This window comes from Heterocephalus glaber, unplaced genomic scaffold (genome assembly GCF_053883595.1).
Source record: "Heterocephalus glaber isolate CG9 unplaced genomic scaffold, H.glaber_assembly_v1.0 deba00001509, whole genome shotgun sequence".
NCBI lineage: Eukaryota > Metazoa > Chordata > Mammalia > Rodentia > Bathyergidae > Heterocephalus > Heterocephalus glaber.
In genome coordinates, this window is record NW_028258325.1 from 484,457 (window position 1) to 503,371 (window position 18,915).

The 18,915-nt window shown below is 60.0% G+C and overlaps 1 protein-coding gene across 12 annotated transcripts in view; it reads right to left on the reverse strand.

The window, feature by feature from the left end:
- Positions 1-3,246: 3,246 nt before the first annotated feature.
- Positions 3,247-18,915, reverse strand: part of Gak (cyclin G associated kinase) — a 42,745-nt gene continuing 27,076 nt past the window's right edge. For 3 of the 12 annotated variants that reach the window (XM_021260450.2, XM_004847479.3, XM_021260452.2), the window contains 13 exons: positions 17,795-17,989; positions 17,449-17,566; positions 17,011-17,090; positions 12,257-12,450; positions 11,312-11,458; positions 10,067-10,519; positions 9,559-9,726; positions 8,563-8,673; positions 7,415-7,540; positions 5,069-5,290; positions 4,652-4,797; positions 3,846-4,022; positions 3,247-3,751 (listed from right to left, as the gene is read on the reverse strand). In XM_021260450.2, the coding sequence (XP_021116109.1) occupies positions 3,650-3,751; positions 3,846-4,022; positions 4,652-4,797; positions 5,069-5,290; positions 7,415-7,540; positions 8,563-8,673; positions 9,559-9,726; positions 10,067-10,519; positions 11,312-11,458; positions 12,257-12,450; positions 17,011-17,090; positions 17,449-17,566; positions 17,795-17,989 (2,239 nt within the window). In that variant the 3' untranslated portion in view covers positions 3,247-3,649. The remainder of the gene's footprint in view (positions 3,752-3,845; positions 4,023-4,651; positions 4,798-5,068; positions 5,291-7,414; positions 7,541-8,562; positions 8,674-9,558; positions 9,727-10,066; positions 10,520-11,311; positions 11,459-12,256; positions 12,451-17,010; positions 17,091-17,448; positions 17,567-17,794; positions 17,990-18,915) is intronic. The other 9 variants (XM_004847481.3, XM_004847480.3, XR_015441229.1 and 6 more) reach the window with 9 other exon arrangements.

The following is an 18,915-nucleotide window of genomic DNA, read 5'->3' on the forward strand; positions in this document are numbered from 1 at the left end:
AGAGGCCAATCAGTGTTTGTTGAGTGAATGTTGAATGGATGTGGAGCCCAGTGGTGCATCCTCAGTGCCTGGCCAAGGGCAAAGCAGACTCCCTGATGTGGGTCCGGGACACTGGCCTGCCCTTCCAGCTCCTGAACTGCAGCTCAGTGGCTCCCCCTCAGCAAGCTGACATGTTTTCTCTGAGTCCTGCACAGGACCTGGGGCAGCTCACACCTAGGGAAGCCAAGTCCCAAAGTCCCAGCAAGGCTGCAGTGAGGAGTAGGGTTCTTACCTCAAGCCAGGGAGTTCCTCTCACTCAGTCATGCATGGTGGAGTGCTGGGGCCCCAGGTTGCCCCAGGAGTGAGTGTGGGAGCCGGTGGCAGGTCGTTGACCAGAGCTCTGTAGCCGACTGCCTCACAGCTGTGTGCCAGGTGCCAGCAAGGGCAGGGTGTGTGCAGTGGGGTCTGGGGCTAGACACGGGGGGGGGGGGGGGAGGCGCCCCGCCCCTCCCTCAGGGGTCCCACCAGCCCGGAGCAGCAGGACACGCCCTCAGATACCTTCCCAGAACCCCAATGCCTGTGCCTGGCTCTTCCCCCTGTCCCGGGGTCCCGGCTGCCCTGCCAGGGCTACGCAGGGGCCCAGTGAGCAGTGCAGCACAGGCAGCCTCTAGGTGCCCAGGGCTCTGCCTGAGCTGGGTCCAGGGAGACACTGCCACTACCTGTCCTGGGCACTAGCTCACACTTCCAGACACCCCTTCCTCTCAGCGTGGCTTCCTCCACTGAGCAAGGCCTGCGATTAACCCGCCGGCTCTCCTCTGCTGCTGTGTGGCACCACCCAGCTGGTGCCCATGGGGTCAATCCACACGAGTGGCCTTGAGCTGTGGACATCTGCGCATCGCGTGGTGACTGCTCTTGGCAAACATCAATGGGGGACAGCCATGCAGGAAATCCAGGTTTCACTTGTAGGAAGAGCCATGCTTTTCTGAGGTGGGTGCAGCAGTGAGTGTGGGCCTGGGTCCCCCCAGATGACATCGCTGGCTGGCCTCTCGTGGGTCCTGGGAGTGGGCGTGGTGCTGCGGGTCCCCACCTAAGGACATCAGCCATCTGTGTCGACCATGTGCTCTGCGGAGGCAGCGCCATCAAGTCCTCCTGGTTCCTGTGTGTGGATGTCCACTGTATGCCGAACCTCGCTGGACAGGCCTGTGTCCTGAGAACAGGGCCAGGCACAGCTCAGGCAGCCCTGGCGGGCATGACTGTGGCCTGGGGTGTGACGTGACTCTGTCCACGATGACAGCGGGGAGAAGAGACTGACGGTGGGAGGCTGGGCCTCGATTCTCCCTGGATGTTGGTCCCACCCTGCAGCCAGGACCCACCCCTCCTGTTCCGCCTGACACACCTAGCCAGGGGTCCCAAGGCACAAGAAGGGACAGCAGTGAAGGGGAGGATGCCAGCCTGTCAGCCATGCCCAAGGCTGACCTCGCCTGCCTCAGCTCCAGGGGTCCTGGCAACACCCCAGTCCCAGTGGGCCCCAGTGGGCCCCAGAGACCCCCAGGCCGCAGCCTTTGCTGCAGGTCTGGGCTCGGTGCTGCCCTCCCCAGCACTGTGGGCCCTGCTGGGCTGGCGCCGGATCCAGATGACTCTGATGTGAGTCTCAGCACCTATTTAGGTTGCTCATTATTCTTTAAAAGAGCTGAACACTAAAAATAGTGGCCATGCATAACAAATGTGAGTCGCTCTTCCGGGTGCCAGTGACAGAATCAGGCTGCTGCACAGGGGCCTGTTGGGCCAGGGGCTCTGAGTGTCTCAGGTGGCTGCATGGCCAGGGCCACCAGGGGTGTCCAGGCACAGGGTGCAGAAACCTCCAGGCTCCAAGGACACCACTGGGAGCCTTCCGGTGTCCTGCTCTTCCTGGTGGTGACTCTGGGGCCCCCGCTGCCCAGGCCACAGGCTGAGCAGAGCCCAACCCCATGCTGCCCTCTAGTGGCCTAAGGCCCTCTCCCTACATCTCAGCAGGTCCCACAGGCAGCCCTGGGGTTCCTGGTCCCATCCCCATTCTCGGGTCCCAGAGCACTTCTGGGCACAGCCTTCCCCAAGAGCTCATGCTACTGGTTCCCGACACACTCTCCTCTCTGGCCCCCACACAGGCAGCTGACGCAGACCCCAGGAAGGCCAGGCCTGGGCAGCAGTATTGTGCCGGTCCACAGGGCACCTGGCTGGACTCCATGACTCACGTTCTGGAGAAAGAGGCCACATGGGGATGGCTCAGGGCCTCAGACACCAGCGTGGGGGCTCCAGGCAGGGTGGTGGCAGGTGGCCAGCTGGCAAGGGGACATCAGGGCCCCCAAACACATAGGACACTGCAATGCCCCAAGGGCATGGTCCTAAAAGCTGTGCAGGGATGCACTGCCCACAGCCATGAGAATTGCTGATAATGAGGGAGTTTAATCTCCGGAGCAACAAAACCCAAAAGCCCAGCCCACCGTGCAGGACCTGGCAGCCTGCGGTGGTGCAACTAGGCCTTGAAGGCCTGGAGCTCAGTGACAGCCCTGAGTGACAAGGCAGGGTCCCCTGCATGGTTTCCCAGCGAACTACAAATGGACTAAACCCTCAGAGCCCTGTGCGGGGCTTTAAGCCCAGACCCAGGGCCAAGAAAGAGCCCGACTGGTGCATCTTAAGACTTAAGACGGAGTCACTTTGTCCTGACCAGTGGATGCTCGCTTCCTCCTGACACCCACTGCAGGGTCCTCTGCTGTTGCTGCCACCAGCACTGCGTGACCTGGACCTGCCTGCCTCTCCTCAGTCTCACGGTACCATGAGAATGAACCTCAGACACTACGCCCTGGGGCAGCACCCGGGCACCCAAAGCCCTCCCCATGCTCCCCGTGACCTCCAGGACCACACCGACGGCCTGGGTGGGCTCAGACGTGGCCAGCAGAGCAGGTGTCCAGGCAGTGACTCAAGCTCCAACTCTGCAGCCCATGGCGGGCGGGAGGTAGATCCTGAACTTGGGCAGACAGCGAGGAGCGACACCAAGGAAGGTGGGTAAGGCTGGGCAGAGGGGCTGCCCTGGCCCAGGCTCCCTTCTGCTTCGTCTCTGGATCCTTCATCGCAGTGCTCAGACACAAGGACAGGGCCACCACTGGCCACGCTGGTGTCTGCCCCAGCTGCAGGTCAGGGTCCAGATCCAACGGTCCAGTGGCGGGTGAGAGGCTAGGGGGAAACAGATGATGGCCTGGCGAGGCCCCTGCCAGGCTGGAGACCACAGCGTCGTCAGAAAAAGTTTAATTATGTACAGACGATCATCAGACTGATTACAAAGCGGGACACTCCAGCCTGGGAAGCGACAGCACAACACGCAGTCGACAGCGTGCTGGAGAGGTGACAGCCACCAGACATGGAAAGAATCACGAAGTGCGACAATTGTGGGAGGAGCATAAATCTACACTGTTCCTCTGGGACAAGAAAAAAAAAGGAACGAACATCAGCTTTGGAATGTTTTCCGTCCTGCGCTGCGGGAGGGCATCTGTGCAGGACACGCAGGGACAGGGCCGCGGGGGGCTGGGGCCTGGGCTGCTCGGGCTGCAGCAGCAGGGTCACGCCAGGCGCCCCGGGAGCCTCTGCCAGGACCCCCACCTTGGCCGTGTGAGCACCTGCAAGCTGCCCCAGGGCCTCAGAAGAGGGGCCGCGAGCCCTGGTTCTCAAACTCTGACCAGGCGTCACTGAGCTCCATGAAGATCATCTTGGCGTATTGCTCGTAGGGCTGCCCTGTGGCCTGCGGGTGACAAGAGGTAGCGAACACCCGCCTGGCTCGCCCTGCCCAGCCCCTCCCACCTGCCCCCCCCCCCCCCCCCGCCGCGGCTGCTCACCTTGTCCGGGTGCACGACCAGCACCGCGCGGCGGTACTGCCTCTTCACCTGGCCCGGCGTCACCAGGTCGGCCATGCTCACGGGCGTCCAGCGGTGCTCCCCGGCCCACAGCACCGTGTGCAGCGTGGACAGCAGTGCGCGGATGTTCCTCTCCTTGCCCTCAATCCAGTCCAGGAGCTGGGGGAGACACTGCACTCTGAGCCCCCACGCACGGGGCACTGTCCTCCCTCCAGCTGGAGAAAATTGAGGCAGCAGCCACCACTCTTGGGCCCCGGGGGCAGGTTCTGTGGCAGCTCCGTGGGGCCTCCACACACGTCCCACCCCTCCCACCCAGCAGGGTCCCATCTCAACGGCCCACTCCTGCCCCGGGGCCCTAACACCACACAGGCAGGTGCAAGCTGCAGCGTCCTGGGATGAGCTGTGCCGTCACCAGGACCCGTCTTCACCAGACACTCACAGGACACAAACCCTGGCTCCTCAGCACAGCCGTCCCAGCCAAGGGCTCAGGGCCCAGGGGGACGAGTGGGTTACCCGGCCGGTCAGAACTCGCACCCTGCTACCCAGCACCACCCAAACCCACACATGAGGACGCCCCTCAGTCAGGACACCGACTGCGGGGCCACGCTGCGTCTGTCAACCCACACAGGAGGTCGCAGGTCGGGAGAGAAGCCTGAGGTGGCACTGCTGTCCCACTGGTGCGCGGACGTGGATCTTCTACATGAGAGGGGTGCAAATCTGACCCAGCCCCGTCCTGCCTGCTCTGGGCAAAGGTCTCACATGCTGGGTGCCAGCCCCAGTCTGCCCACCTTCAGCTTGAGGGGGTCCGTGTCTCGGGCGAGGTCCTGCTTCCTCATCTCTGCCATGGTCTTTGGGCCCCTCTTGTCAGACTTGGAGAAGCCTTGGTTGGGCAACAGATCTTCAAAGTCGTTCTCTGAGACCTTTGGCTTTGGGGCTGGAAGAGAACAGGAGCTTTGCAGGGACACTGGCCCGTCCTGTTCTGCCCAGTCTCACCTGCTCCAGGACAGGACCCTGACCTGGGGCCTCCATAGAAAAGGGACAGGAGGAGACTGTGGCCCCAAATGCCCTCTGCCAAGCCCAGGAGAGAAACTGACGCTGGGAGGAGGAGGACTGCAGGCAGCCAGGGAAGATGCTGGCAGACAGACCGAGTTCCCACTGTGGGCCCCACGGTGAGCCTGCACACCTCACAGACGGGCGGCACTCACCAAAGCTGGCCACGCGGGCCCCCCTGTCCTCCCGGTCCCCGATCACGCTGAAGCTCATGGCATAGTTTGGCCTCTGTGGTGCACCGGTTTTGGGGGGCACCTTGATCTGGGGGGGCCACGAGGTACCCTGGGCCGGCCGATTCGTCTGCCAGGAGCTGCCGCCTTTGGGTGAAGGGGCTGTTTTGGGAACAAAGCCCCCGGGTGGGGGTCCAGCAGCTGGGCCTGAGGAGGAGACCACATCACACTCAGGCCACACATCACACAGCGGCTGTGCAGATGGGGTGACTGCTCCTGAGCCTGGGAACACACGGACACTTGAGCTGGCCTGCTCCACTCATACACGTGAAGGGCAGACAACGGGATGGCCCCACGCCCCGTCCACAGGGGCTGGGGGCCAGCATTCCCACCACATGGAGCAGACCGAGCCCCTCAAACATATACCTGATGCTTTAACTTTTGTAAAATAATTAGAATCACAGAAGCCTCGAGGTCCTGAGCCCCTGCACCCAGCATCCCCAGGGCGGCCTCTGCCAACCCCCGTGCACATGGCCCCAGTGTGTGGTCTGCACGTTCCACCACAGTGCAGATCCTGGCAGCACCGTGGCTGCCAACAGGAGCCTGGGCCTCGACAGTTGCATCACACTCAGAACACTCTAGAAATGAAACCAACCCTGGACCTTTGCATCCCCAACGATCAGTCAGCTGTTGACGGTGAGGGAGCTTCCTGGCGTGGGAGGATACCTCACACACCCTGCTGCCACTGGCAGGGACAGCTCTCTGGGAGGGCCGCCATGGATTTCTCTGGGTCACTGGCAGGGAGGCGTGCTAGTTCCAGTTCAGCTTTGCAAGAAGCTGACCAAGAGTGGCCGTGTCATGTACACCCCAGACCTCCTGGCGCTGGGTGTTGCCGTTGCAGGACCCGGGGCTCCCTGTCTCTCAAACAGCCTCCTGGGCTGCTTTCTGCTGTGTTTTCCTGGCAGCTGGGGCTCCTGGTGCACAGAAGTGGGGCGCGAGGCATGTCCGCCACTCCTGCCTGCGAGGCGCCCTGCCTCCTTTGCTCCCGGCGCAGGGAGCCCCTCTCACTGCTGGCTTGCGGGGCTCTGCGCGGGGCACGGCGATGAAGACTCTTTCGGTTGCTGCTGGTCTTAGCAGAGGTTTCTAAATTCTATCCATTCTTCCAAAGAACAAAGGTTTTCAGCTTTTTAAAATTATTCTTTTCGCGGGCCGGGAATTTACTCAGTGGTTTCGCCGCCTGCTGCACAAGCGCAAGGACCCAAGTTCGATCCCCGGTACCAAAAAAATAAAATTATTCTTTTCCTTTTATTTGCTTTGGGTTTGTCTTGCATTTCTTTTTCAGACTTTCCAGGTGGGAGCTCGTGCTGCTAGTGAGACACTTCGTGCGTCCCCTCCAGGGCAGCTCAGCTGTGCTGCTGCTTGTCCCTTGTCTTGCTCTGTCCGCTGGTCCCTCTGACCCGAGTGAGTGTCCTCTGCAAGGGCTGCTTTGTCCCAGTGTGACATGGCTCTGTTCCCTGCTGTCCCCGATCTCCAGCTCCAGCCTGGCTGTCACGGGCCAGAGGGCACTGCGACTTCAGGTCTGGGGGAGCCGCACAGGCGGTGGGGGGGGACCAGCGCTGCTGCTTCACTTGGCCATCTCAGCCTCTCGGGCCCAAGGGGGCCGCTCGGGCTCCCTCCAGCACAGGCCTCCCAGTCCTCAGCACCTCGCCTGTCCTCTCCTCATGTCCGCACCACCTGCAGCCCCGGAGGGAGAGCACCACGCTGGGTGGAAGCAGAAGCCCGTGCTCAGGCCCGAGGGGCGGGAGACCTCAGAACAGCACACCGCTTTTTAAAAAACAAAGCACTGAGAGGGCAGAGTGCTGGGACGGGACAACAGAACAGCAGCAGGGTAACACCAGGGGGTGAGGGGGCATGAACTGAGGCCGGCGCCGGACTCCACGCTGCTGCCCAGGATGCACAGGGCAGGGAGACCAGGGCCGCCGGGGAACTCGCGATAGCGTGTCGGTACCCAGCATGCCACAGGAGGCCACCTCACAGCCACCGGCTGCCACAGAGGATGGCAGCCACCCGGCCAGATGGGACTCGCCCCCCGGTCACCAGCCTGGGGCTCCACATGCCGGCCAACAGTCGAGGTTGAGAGTGCCAGGCAAGGTGGTGCATACTGTGACCCCAGCACTTTGGGAGGCTGAGGCAGGAGGATCGCTGTGAATTAGAGGGCAGCCTGAGCTACATATCGAGACTCTGTCTCAAAAACAAAGTGCACCAAAGACACCTGGCAGCCGAAGGCGGCAGACACAGCCCTCAGGCGCTTGGGGCCTGCCCTCACCTTACCTGGGAGGCTGGAGCTGAGGCCACGGAGGTCACCAAGGTCGGCAAATGGGTCCAGGCTCTGAGACTTGGTCTGGCTGGGCTGGGGGCCAGCAGGGACTGGCTGAGCTCCGGGAGGGAAGAGAGGCCCTGAAGAAGGGTGGAGGGCGTCAGACAGGAGGAAAATCCTCCAGGGCCCTCGGGGAGCACCGGCAGATGAGTGTGCCCACACTGGACTGCTAAACGTCCATGTCACTCCAACAGCGTGGCACCACTGCTGGGAGCCATCTAAAAAGCGAGGATCCGTGACGTGCCTTAAAATAGTGTCAATATGAGAACATCTTAAGTCGCACTGGTCCTTGGCGAAATATTATGCAGTCAGTAACAACGATGGCTATTCACCCAGGTGTGGGGGCGCATGCCGGTGATCCCAGCACTCTGGGGGGCTGAGGCAGGGGGGTCACACGTTCAAGCCCTGCCTGAACAACTCAGATGCTTAACAAGACCCTGTCTCAAAATAAAAACTAAAAAGGGATGGGGATGTAGCTCCATTAAAAAAAAAAAGGATGATTATTCACAGGCAGAGAGGTTTCACAAATCGGTAAGAAAAACCAGAATACCCCATGTGAAAAGGGAGCAAAAAACAGTGAAGTAATTTTCAAAAGAAATGCAAGTACCTAGAAACCTATGAAATAAAAGTCAATTTGATTTGTAATGAAGAAATGCTAATCAAAAGCACCAGCAGCCTATTAAATTGGTAAGACGTCTAAAATCCTCATCGAACTGCATGAGAAACTGAGGGCAGGGACTGCTCAGCGACTGCTGGGAGAGAGCTGACCAGCACGCCCTAGGGGAAGGGGTTAGGGGAAAGCAGCCAGCGTGCTGAGGGGCTGGAGGGCACTGTGCATGCAGCCCTCAGCGCACACAGCACCGGAAGGCACCTTAGGCCTTCAGGTGCCGACAGGATGGGAGTGCGAGGCTTCCGAGACATTCATTCGCCCTGGGGAGAGAAGGGCTGCAGCACCACAGCCACGCTGCCATCGGGAACGTGCTGCGAGGACCCTGGGCCTGCCAAGTGCACCGCAAGGCGAGCAGCACGCAGGGAGGCAGGCGGCTCCTCGGGGAGCAGGGCACCACCACTCGTGTGAGCCATGGCTGGGCGTGCGTCCTACCTCCCGAGGCAGGTCCGGGCACAGCAGCCTCGGCCCAGGCATCCCATCCCCCCAGCAGGTCCAGGTGGCTGGAAGAGGCCGTCACCTGGCCAGGCTCCGCTGGCAGGTCTCCTGGAAGAGGTGGCACAGAAAGCACGACTGTGGTCTCTGCAGGCCCCACTCGCCGCTGCTCACCCCCGTCCTGTGTGAGCAGGAGGCTGAGAGGGAGCACACGGCCCAGGGGGCCCACAGGGAGCTGTGCTGGCGAGCAGCTACACTCAGGCACCTGGTGGCTGACGACCTGCATGCTTCAGGCTGGCAGTCAGAGTGGAGGTGGACTCTGCCCTCTCCAACTGCTGGCACTGCCTGATGGGTAGTGAGGATGCAGCACGTGGCCGAGCTGACCGGTAGGACTGCAGGTGCCGGCAGGGAACCTCACGGGGCAGTCACAGGAATGACACCTGGCGTGCTGCCTGAGTGGAGCCCTGTGCAGCCACGCAGAGCCCCAGGACCTCCTTCCCATGGCTCTCAAGCTCCATGGGTGCCCCCAGTGCACCCCAGGGTGTGCAGCCCGTCCTGTCCTCGGCAGTTGGCCCTCACCCCGAGCCCACCAGACAGGCTGCTCCTGCTCTGGAGGACAACCACCCTTGCCAGGGCCACACTGGTGACAGCTGGGCCTCCTCTGGGAACCACACCGCTGTCCCAGGGCTTGGTTTTCTCCCCCCAGCACGACAGGCTTCAGGCCTCCTGCTGCCTCTCCCCAGCCTCAGCTTCCTAAGCCCTGCTCTGAGCCAGTCTCCCCCCTCCTGGCATCCTCGCCCACAAATGCTTCAGGCAAAGGAAGCTGGCCTCTCATGGCTACAGTTCTGGGCCTGAGAAAAACCTGTGGAAGTCAGTGTCCTGACCTTCTGAGTGCCTGGTTGGCACCCTGGAGCTGGAAGGCACTGCGTGAAACGCTAAGTCCCAACCAACATGGCAACTATGGCTTCTGGAGTGCAGGCTGCCGTAAACACTCACCCAAGGGCAGGAAGGCAGTGCAGGATGGCGGTGGGGCACTGTTGGTGTAGGGGAAGGGCGCTGGGGCTGCCACAGGGTCCGCATGCAGGAACTCGCCAAAGAGGTCAGGCTGGGAACAGGGCTGGGGTTTGGCGTCGGGAGCCAGCAGGAGCGGGTCGAATGGGTCATCTGTGGAGACAGCAGACAGACCCGGGTGCTGACAAGGGGCACCTGGTGCTCTGCAAGCACAGCCAGAGCCACTGCCCTGGGCCCAGACTGCTGGCTGCTTCCCCTGGGCACTGCTGTCCACAGGTGGGGCCCAGACACCTGCCCTCCAACATCCAGCAGCTTGAAACGACCATGTAGCAGATGCTGCCAGGCCCCAACGAAAGAGCCGGCAGCCAGGGGTGACTGGGTGGGCATGGGTGGGAGCGAGCAGGGGCTGGCACCCCGCAGCCACTGGCGGCTCCTCCCAGATGGCTCCTTTGCCCGGGAGCCCGGCTGCATTCACCTGGGGAATGGGCCATACCCGTGGCAGGGGGCGCTCCTTGTGGGGTGCTCTGAGCACTCAGAGGCAGCTCCGGGCTTGCCAGGAGCAGGGGGGCCTCGCCGCCCAGCAGGTCGTTGGGTGGCCCCAGGAGACAGCTGAGCAGGTCAGTGTTGCTGGAGGGGGCCCTGCAGGTCTCTGCAGAGGCCGCTGGTACTGGGCTGGCCTGGGAGTGCAGCCCGAGGAGGTCCACACCATCGTCCTTCAGTCTGGCCTCCTGAGGAAAGGCTGGCGTGGCTGCATCGAGGATCAGGTCTTGGTGCTGGGTGCCTGCCATGGGGCCTGGCGGGTCCTCACTGACGCCAGGCTGGCGGTCTCCACCGGGGAACGGGGACGCCTCTTCATCCGACGTTTCACTGCCGTCTCTGTCTGCGACCAGGACAGCCTGGCTCTGCTTAGAAGACCCTTCCACAACAGTCTCTGCTTTTTTCTCTTCTGTAAAAAGAAGAGACGGCAGGTCAACAGCGCCACAGGCTGGTATGGCCAGGCGAGACTAGGACAGGGTGACACACGGGTTGGCTGCCTTGGGCTGCAGCCTCAACAGGGTCCCCACTCCCACCTGGAGGCTGTTCTGAGGCAGACGAGGTGCGTGTCCCGAGGTGTGTGTCCTGAGGCCGGGCCCCATGGCCGCCCCAGTGCCTCCAGCAGGTTCCAGGCTTTGCTTCAAACCCTCCCTGAGCCCCAGTGGAGGGGCACTACCCTCTCCAGGGCCGTTCGTGTACCTCTGTGGGGACTCTCTGAGCCTCGGCCAGCGGGTACACAACCAGCACCCCTCGAGGATGGCCGGCGGAACCCCCTGGGATGATGGGGTGTGTGTAGGCCAAGGGGGGCTAGGGAGGGCAGGGAGCCTGGTGGGGGTGAGGGTGACGAGTCGGGGAGGACATGACACCCCACTCAGCTGCCCTCTGCTGGCCTCCTGCACCGAGCACCAAGGGCAGGGCCTGTGCAGAGGCTTGGTCACAAACGCCTCAGGAGGGCTGGAGCTGACACTATAGCCTTGGTGGACCGTTTTTTTAATTCAATTTTTTTAAAACCACAGAAGCAATTCTCAGTGTATGAGCCATTGAAAACGGGCTGGCCCAAGAGGACCACAGGCGTCCAACACCGGCTGCAGACCACTCCAGTCGCCGCACCCCATGGAGACAGGGCCTCCCGCCCCAACAGGTGCTGTGGCCACGGGGCAGAGACCCACGAGAGGGTGGAGGGCGGGCCGCACCCTGCGCCTACCCTGCCAGTCCAGCGTGTGGAGGAAGTGGTTTGCATCTGTACTGCTGCTCTGCAGCGAGTCCGAGTTTGTGGGCTCAGCCTCCGGAGACTCCGCCTCGGCGTCATACTGAGCCGTGGAGCCCGGCTGCCGGGGCAGCTCTGGCTTCCCTGCCAGGAGAGGACTGGCGTTAGCCAGCTGTGCCAGCGCATGAGCTGGGGCAAGGCCCACAGTCAGGGACAGCAGGGGAGCTGGGCCCCAGACACAGCCAAGACAGGGGCACGGCGCACACCACACACCACACACATGCTCGAGCACAGAGGCGTGCGTGCGGCTCCTGGGGATGCCGAGCCGTCCTCAGATAAGGAGGAGGAAGAAACACAAATCAGGGCCTGGCAGCCTGCCTGCTTGGGGACTCTGAACTATTCTGTTGGGTTGCCCTGAACTGAGGAGACCCCTGTGCTGAGCAGGGGCCACCACCAAGAGCACAGGTCCCCAGGCGAAGCTTCACTTTCCTCAAGGTTATTAGGCACCTCACCCATGTCAGCCAGCTCGCAAACTGAGCCCCTGGGGGTGGGGGGATCATAGCCTGGCCCACCAAGACCCCAGCAGCAGCTCCGGGCCAAAGTGCTTGCAAAGCAATTCCACCTTGCTCTGGAGAACGGGACCTACTCTGTCCCAGAGGACAAGGACCTCCCTGGAGAGGTGGTGTCAGGGATGGCGTGGGGTGCAGCTGGAGGGATGCTACAGCCCTAAGCTACAGCCTCAGGGAAGGCTGGAGGGAGTTCCTGCCACCTCCTAGCTCCAACCTGGGCCTAGTGCCAGGGTCAGGGCTCGAGACAGGGTGGGGTGCTCCCCAGCCAGGGGCAAGTTCAGTATCCCGTAGGCTCTTCCCCACAACTGGGGCCACAACCAGGCCACCTGCAGGTGGGCACAGTGTACATGTTGTTATGCCTTTGTGACCTTACCAAACTTGGACAGGATCTCCTGTTGCTCCTCCCGGCTGGAAAACAGGATCTTGGGGTTCAGCCCCCTCATGCTGGCATTCTCCCAAGGTGGCGCCTCCCGGCACGGCCTGTCCCTGGCCTCCACCTCCACCTCCAGGTTCACTTGGAACAGATCTGGGTACTTCTCCTGAATGTCACACGCATCCAAGTCATACCTGCAGGTCCCACAGACACATCAGAACTGCCTGCAAGATGCTCACCCATCCTTCAGTGCCCACCAAGACTGCTCTAAGTGGCATATCTGAGCAGGAAGGAGCAGGACCTGTCGCCTCCTCACCAAGGGCTGGCACACCTAAGTTATATCCAGGCTCCCTGCCTGTCAGCACTGAAGAGGACTGGGCTGGGCCCATGACCCCCGAGTCCACAAGAGGCCCAGGACTCCTAAGTTACTGGAGAGGACAGGCCTGTGCCAGGTTGGGGAGGTCATAAGGGGAGGCAACCCAGAATAGTTCTGCCTTTGTCCCTCTAACTGCACACGCGCTGTGGATGCTCAGCTGATTCAGATTAGGTGCTGTGGAACCTTACGTGCATTTTCCATAAACAAGGTAATACCTGTTGAGAAACCCCTAATCATTACCAGATGGCCATGGAACCAAGCCTCTGGGATCTCTTGCAAGACGGCTGTGGGGCTGGGGGAGGTGGCCCACCTCTGTGCCTACCCTGCCTGGGCTGTGGGAAGCAGGTGGGCAGGCAGGGGCCTCCAACCCCCAACCCCCGTCAGGCCCTGCAGGTGGTGACATTAGCCATTTCATGCACTACCCCAACAGAGCGGCTCTGTAGCACTCTAAGCCACCTGAAAGTCACTACACGTTACTCTTAAGTTTTAGATTTTAAAAATCCCAACCCTAAAAAACGCAAAAAAGTGGCGACCATTCCCTACCCAGATGCTGAGGCGGCCTATGGGCTCCTCTGAGCACTGTGAGTCCCTGGTCACCAACACTGGGACAGCAGTGAAGGTGCATTCAAGGGGCAGAGTGACGGCTGACTGCACCTCTCCCTCAGATTCAACAGGCGGGTGGTGACACACATCACCCTGGCCTTCCTCCGGGCTGGCCACGGCTCCTGTGCGTGGGAGACAGGATGCCTGGGACACGGCTCCGCACCGTGGCCTCTGGCCAGCAACCCTTGGTTCTTCCAGGCCGAGCCCCTGAGAGTGGGCACAGCTAACACGGGGCGGCGGCCGCAGTGACAGAGGAAGCTGGAGGGGCCAGGCGGGTGGGCCACCCAGGGTCAGCCTGGGACAGAGCGTGGACGGCTGGGCACTGCTCCCACCCAGCCTGCGGTCTGGTGGAGCCGGAGACTGCCCCTGAGCCTGCAGGGCATTGAGGGAACAATGGGGTCTGTGAGCAGGGAGGGCGGCCCCTGGGGCCTGGACCTTAGGACAGGGCTCGCAGCCTTGGAGGATGAGCATCAACACAGGCTCCACCAGGGCTCGGAGCAGCTTCTGAGATGCCTGGCTGGCCGACAGAGATGCTCTCTGGGGTCGAGTCCAACCTGGGCCCCGAAACCCCTGGCTCTCGCTGATCACAGGCTGCCTCCAAGGACTGGCACAGGTTCCAGATAGGATCTGCCCACCAACGTTCCGGCCCCCTCTCTCCAGATGGAGCGCTGCCAAATGTGAGCACCAGTGGGGGCCGCCCCTGCCGTGTGAGGACGGCTGAGGGGTGCCTCTGAGAAGAAGGGTGGCCCTCTGCAGACATAGACACCTACATCTATCTTGGCAGGTGAGGAGAACTGGGCTCCTGATGCTAGGAGCCCTAGGCTGCAAAGGTCAGCTTTTCCTTAATCTAACAAACACCTGCATGTCAACTTGGAGAGCAGGGTTGCCCTGGCTCTCGGTTCCAGAGGTTTCAGTTCATGGCCAACGGGTCCTGTAATGAAACAGCACATCATGGTGGGCACTTGTGCAGGAAAACTGCTCACTGCATGGCCAAGAAGTGAGAGAGAGGGGAAGGGGCTGGGGCAAACAATCCCTGGTGGGTACCACGACCTCTCTCCAGGCTCCATCTTGAAGTCTGCACCCCCTCCCTCAAGAGCACCCTAGCAGTGGGCCCTGAGTGGCCAGCCACAGTCCAGCAAGGTTGTCCTCCAGCACCTCTGGGCTGCTGGTCTTGGCTCTGGCTTTTGCTATTGTGATCTAAGCCCTGAAAAACCAGTAGCTTAGCAAAGGGGGGCTGCCAACGTCAGTGGTGCTGCAGCCCAAAATCCCAGTGAACTCATTTACTAGCCACACTGGGCTTTTCCAAGCCATTCTTTGGACTGTCAGTGCCCTGTCAGTTTGAAGGCAGGTATTTCACTCACATCTCTCTGGGAAATGTACAGAGAGTCACACTGGAGACCCAGTCTTTAACATAGGGTCCAAACAGTAGTACGAGATGTCTTTGTAAAGCAATCCCAAAGGGACATGACCTCAGTCCTTGCCCATGGGTCCAGGGGCCATGGCTGCAGTCACTCCTGCTCCCTAATGGTCAGCCCTCTGGCTCTGCGCTCCAGGGTTGCCTCAACCACACACGGCCCTCCATGAACAGCCCATCTAGTGCCTGTGCTCACGCCCTTGCAGGCTTGGACTGGGACTGAGCCACCATGAGGCTGTACTACCATTCACCAGCCTGCAGCTCCTGCTGGGCACTGAGAGGAGCCCATACTCTCAGCTTGCTGGAGCTGCAAAACTCAGGTGAGTAGCTGGCAAGTCCTAAACCCAGTGCTGTACTGCTGTTCACACTGCAGTCATCAGCACCCTAATTCCATCACAAGCCTACTCGCCAACTCAGGCTGCCTCCAGAGCACCTCACCGTCCTGTGTTTCCTGAAAGGCAGTGGCTCTGCCACCAGCACTGCTGCCACTACTGCCCTTTGCTGGTTGGAGCACGCACCTGCGTGGCTCTGGGCGAACAGAGCTTCACTGGATGCAGAAGCCCCACACCTTTCCTCCAGGGCTGGTAAGTTGCTGCCCTGTCGGCAGATCACAGCGGTCGGCCTTGTGTGTCTGAAGGTCATGACCTTGTGGGAGTCTACGACTGTAAAGTTTTCTTATAGGAGTTTTTTTACTACACAGGCCTGAGCATTTGCAATGCTTCTAAGGATGGCCCAATGTCGCATCGGTGTAGGACATCACTGCCGACAGCGTCTGGGAACTGTTCTCCCATGTCGAGGAACCACTGCCGTCCATTGTCCTGTATCTGGCAGCTGTTCCTGTCCATTCTCTCTCTCTCTCTCTCTCTCTCTCAGATGCAGCACGCCAGACCAGTCCAGGTATCTCAATCTCTATGGCCTCCTCTGGGCTGCAAGCTAAGGACATTCTCCTACAACTCACTGCCTGCTCTGCTGCTAAACCCATCTCCTGAATTCTGCATTTCAGCTGTGAGATTTCTGTTCTAAAATTCACACCTGCCTCTTTCAGTATAGTCCAGATCTGGTGAGGTTCCCCATCTTGCCCAGTCTTTCTGAATATGCTACCTTGGTCAGTTTTCTGTTGTTATAATAGAACATCAGAGGTGTGGGTGATTTACAGAGAATAAAGGTTTATCCTGCTCACAGTTGTGAGGCTGGGAGGTTCATGATCAGTGGCCACCTGGTGAGGGGTCCTGGTTGCTGGGGGCTTGCAGTGCCCACGTGGTCCTGGGTATCAAGGGCAGGACAGCATCCATGCCTGGTCCCCCCTCCTCTGACAGGACCACAGTCCCAGGCCCAAACTGAACCTTAACTATCTAGCTCAGGAGGGGGACCACCGCAGGGTTAGGGGAGACGTTCAGGCCACAGCCATTCTACTCCCGGCCCCATTTACTAACCCCACCATCTGAATCATGTAGAGCTTTCACCTATGCCTTCCTCCTGACCTGCAGTCATTTGGTCTTTAAAAGTTTTTTTTTTTGGTGGTACCAGGGATTAAACTCAGGACCTTGCACTTGCCAGGCAGATGCAGCAGCAGAACTACATCCCTGGCCCCAAAAGAACTTTTAAAAGAATGCCTCTGGGCCAGGGGTTTAGCTCAGTGGTTCTGCTGCTTGCTTTGCAAGCACAAGGACCTGAGTTCAATACCCGGTACCAAAAAAACAACAACAACAAAAAGAATGCCTCCATTATGGTAAAAAAAAATCAGACAGCTTGGGCTAAAGAAAGTTGCCAACATGACAAGAACAGACACCAGCAAGAGGAGCTGCCACAGCCGCGCTCCCACAAGGCCCAGCCCAGTGCCACTGAGACTGTGTGGGGAGATCCTCCAGCCAGACCCAAACGCCCAAGCCCAGACACGTTCCTGCTGCCCATGGCTGCAGTACACCGAGCCAGCCCCCAGAGCAGAGCCGACACCTGCAGCAGAACACAGTGGCCAGTGAGGGCCACACCGGTCAAGGCCTGCTCCTCGTGCTGGCTTCACATCTGCCTCTGAAGACCAAGGGCCAGCACTTCAGCTCCGGCCTCAGTCCCTGGCAGATCCCTCACACAGATGGTGCTCAGAAGGCACAGCAAGCACCCTCGTGCAAGGTTAGACCACATCCAGCTATGCGTGGCTAAAGTCTCAAGAAAAAGACATGGCTCAGGCCAAGGGCAAGGGTGCGAAGTCAAAGCCACTGGGGCCTGAGGAGCAGTGGAAATAAATGTCTAGGACAGGCAGGCCCCGGGTCCAGTGTGACCAGCACCCGCACGCTGCTCACCACATCCACAGCCTCCTCCAGACTGACACACCGGCCGAATTCCACCAACCCATCCCACACGTACTTCGCAAACTTCACGGTAGTTGCATTCCGAGGCACGAACCCAGTGTGGAACTGAATCTGGAACATCTTCATGGACGCCATCTGCAAGAGAGTGGGCCTGGCTCAAGAGGGGCTGGGATCCAGGTCACAGAGAGGACCTGGCCGAGAGCACAGCCCCTGGTCCGGGTCTCAAGACCCCTTCTGTGCCCTGTGCAAGGCCCGAGGACAGAGGCACCAGGTACTGGGGGTGGGGTCAGAAGCAGTGTCTCGCATGGGGGCCCAAGGCCCAGGCCCCGCAGCCCCCATGGTCCCGCGCCTGGGATATAATCCCCTCTGCTGGCACTGTGTGGAGTGCCGCAAACCAGCCCAGGTGACAGCTTGCAGCTCCTCCTCAGCTTGCCTGACCAAGGCCTCTGCGAGCCCAGGGAGCTGGCAGTGCACTCGGCTGAGGTGGCCTCACCTTGGCCTGCAGCCGCCCACCTAGGGTGGACCTGGCGTGGTAAATGACAATGAGCACGTCGCCTTGAACTGTTATGCCCAAGGGGATGACTGCTTTGCCGTCCTCGATCTTAAACTCCCTAGAACAGAATGAGAAATGGCTCGTGAACCATAGCAAGAGCTCCGAGATCTGAAGCACTGAACTACTCAGAGCCCAGGTTTCTCATGTCATCAGTGGTATGCTCGGGATGGGGCCCCACCCCATGCAAGGCCCCACTTCCCGGACTCAGGATGCAACACAGCTTCCTGTCCCCACAGGGCTCAGAAGCGGGCTGGGGCACAACAGAGATGCCTGCATCTGCACTCACTTCATCCTGTCATACTCCTGAGACGTGGTGGTCACGCGCTCGTCCGCCACGTAGACCTCACAGAAAGGCCTGCAGCCACTCCTCTGCTTGCTGAAGAGCGGCACAGGGCTCATGACCACGGCCTTCACCAGCAACGGCTTGCTGTGGGGCGTGATGGCCTCCTCAGCCACCATGTCACACACGTACTCGATGTACCTGGGGCAGACATCCACAGTAACGTGTCCCGAGGGCCAGACACACACTGGATCTTTTCTCTTCGAATACAAATATTTAGTGCTACACATTTCCCTTGAAGCAACGTTTCAGTGGCTTCTCACAAATTCAAGGCTGTAATTTTCACTCAGTTCAAAATATTTTTTTAAATTTCCCTTGAGACTTCCTCTTTGACTCACAGGTCATTGAGGTGTTTAATTCTGAAATATTAAGGCATTTTCCTAGATGTCTGTCTGTTACTAAGTTCTAGTTGCACTTCCTGAGGCCTGAGAACACATTTGTATACATGATTCCCATTTTTTAAACTCGTCAAGGTTTGTGTAATGGTTCAAAATTATCTTTCTTGTTGCGTACTTGAAAGAAAGGTACGTACTTCTCGTTAGAATACCCGCAGCGACATCGGTAGGGCACTGGCCACTGATTCCCATCTACTTCCTCTACGGATCACAAAAGGAATGTTGAGGTCTACACTACCACACTACCATACATTCTGCATCTGTTTGGTGATTCAGCTTCTCTGACTTTCCTTCGGGGAGTTTTTGAGGGCACCTTGTGTCCGTTTCCCACTGTGGGGTTCCTTCTGTGGGGGTCTGGGAGAAGCAGCCATGGGGGGTGCCAGGGGGAGACACGTCACCCTCCTGCAGGCTCCCCTGTGTGGAAGACTGCGGCAGCCCTGAGGATTTGGGTCCACCCAGGTGGCAATGAGCACACAGCCGGGATGTGAGGCTCTTCCTACAGAATCAAGTGAACACTGCTCATGCCTTGTAAGCCCAGACAATAGTCCAGCAACGGAGAGAGGCTTCCGGGGTCAGAGGTCAAGTCTCCAGGAGGACCCAGCCCAGCCTGCGGGACCTGGCAGGACCAGCACTGGCACTGCGCGATCTGTCTGCGCCACTGCCTCCTCCACT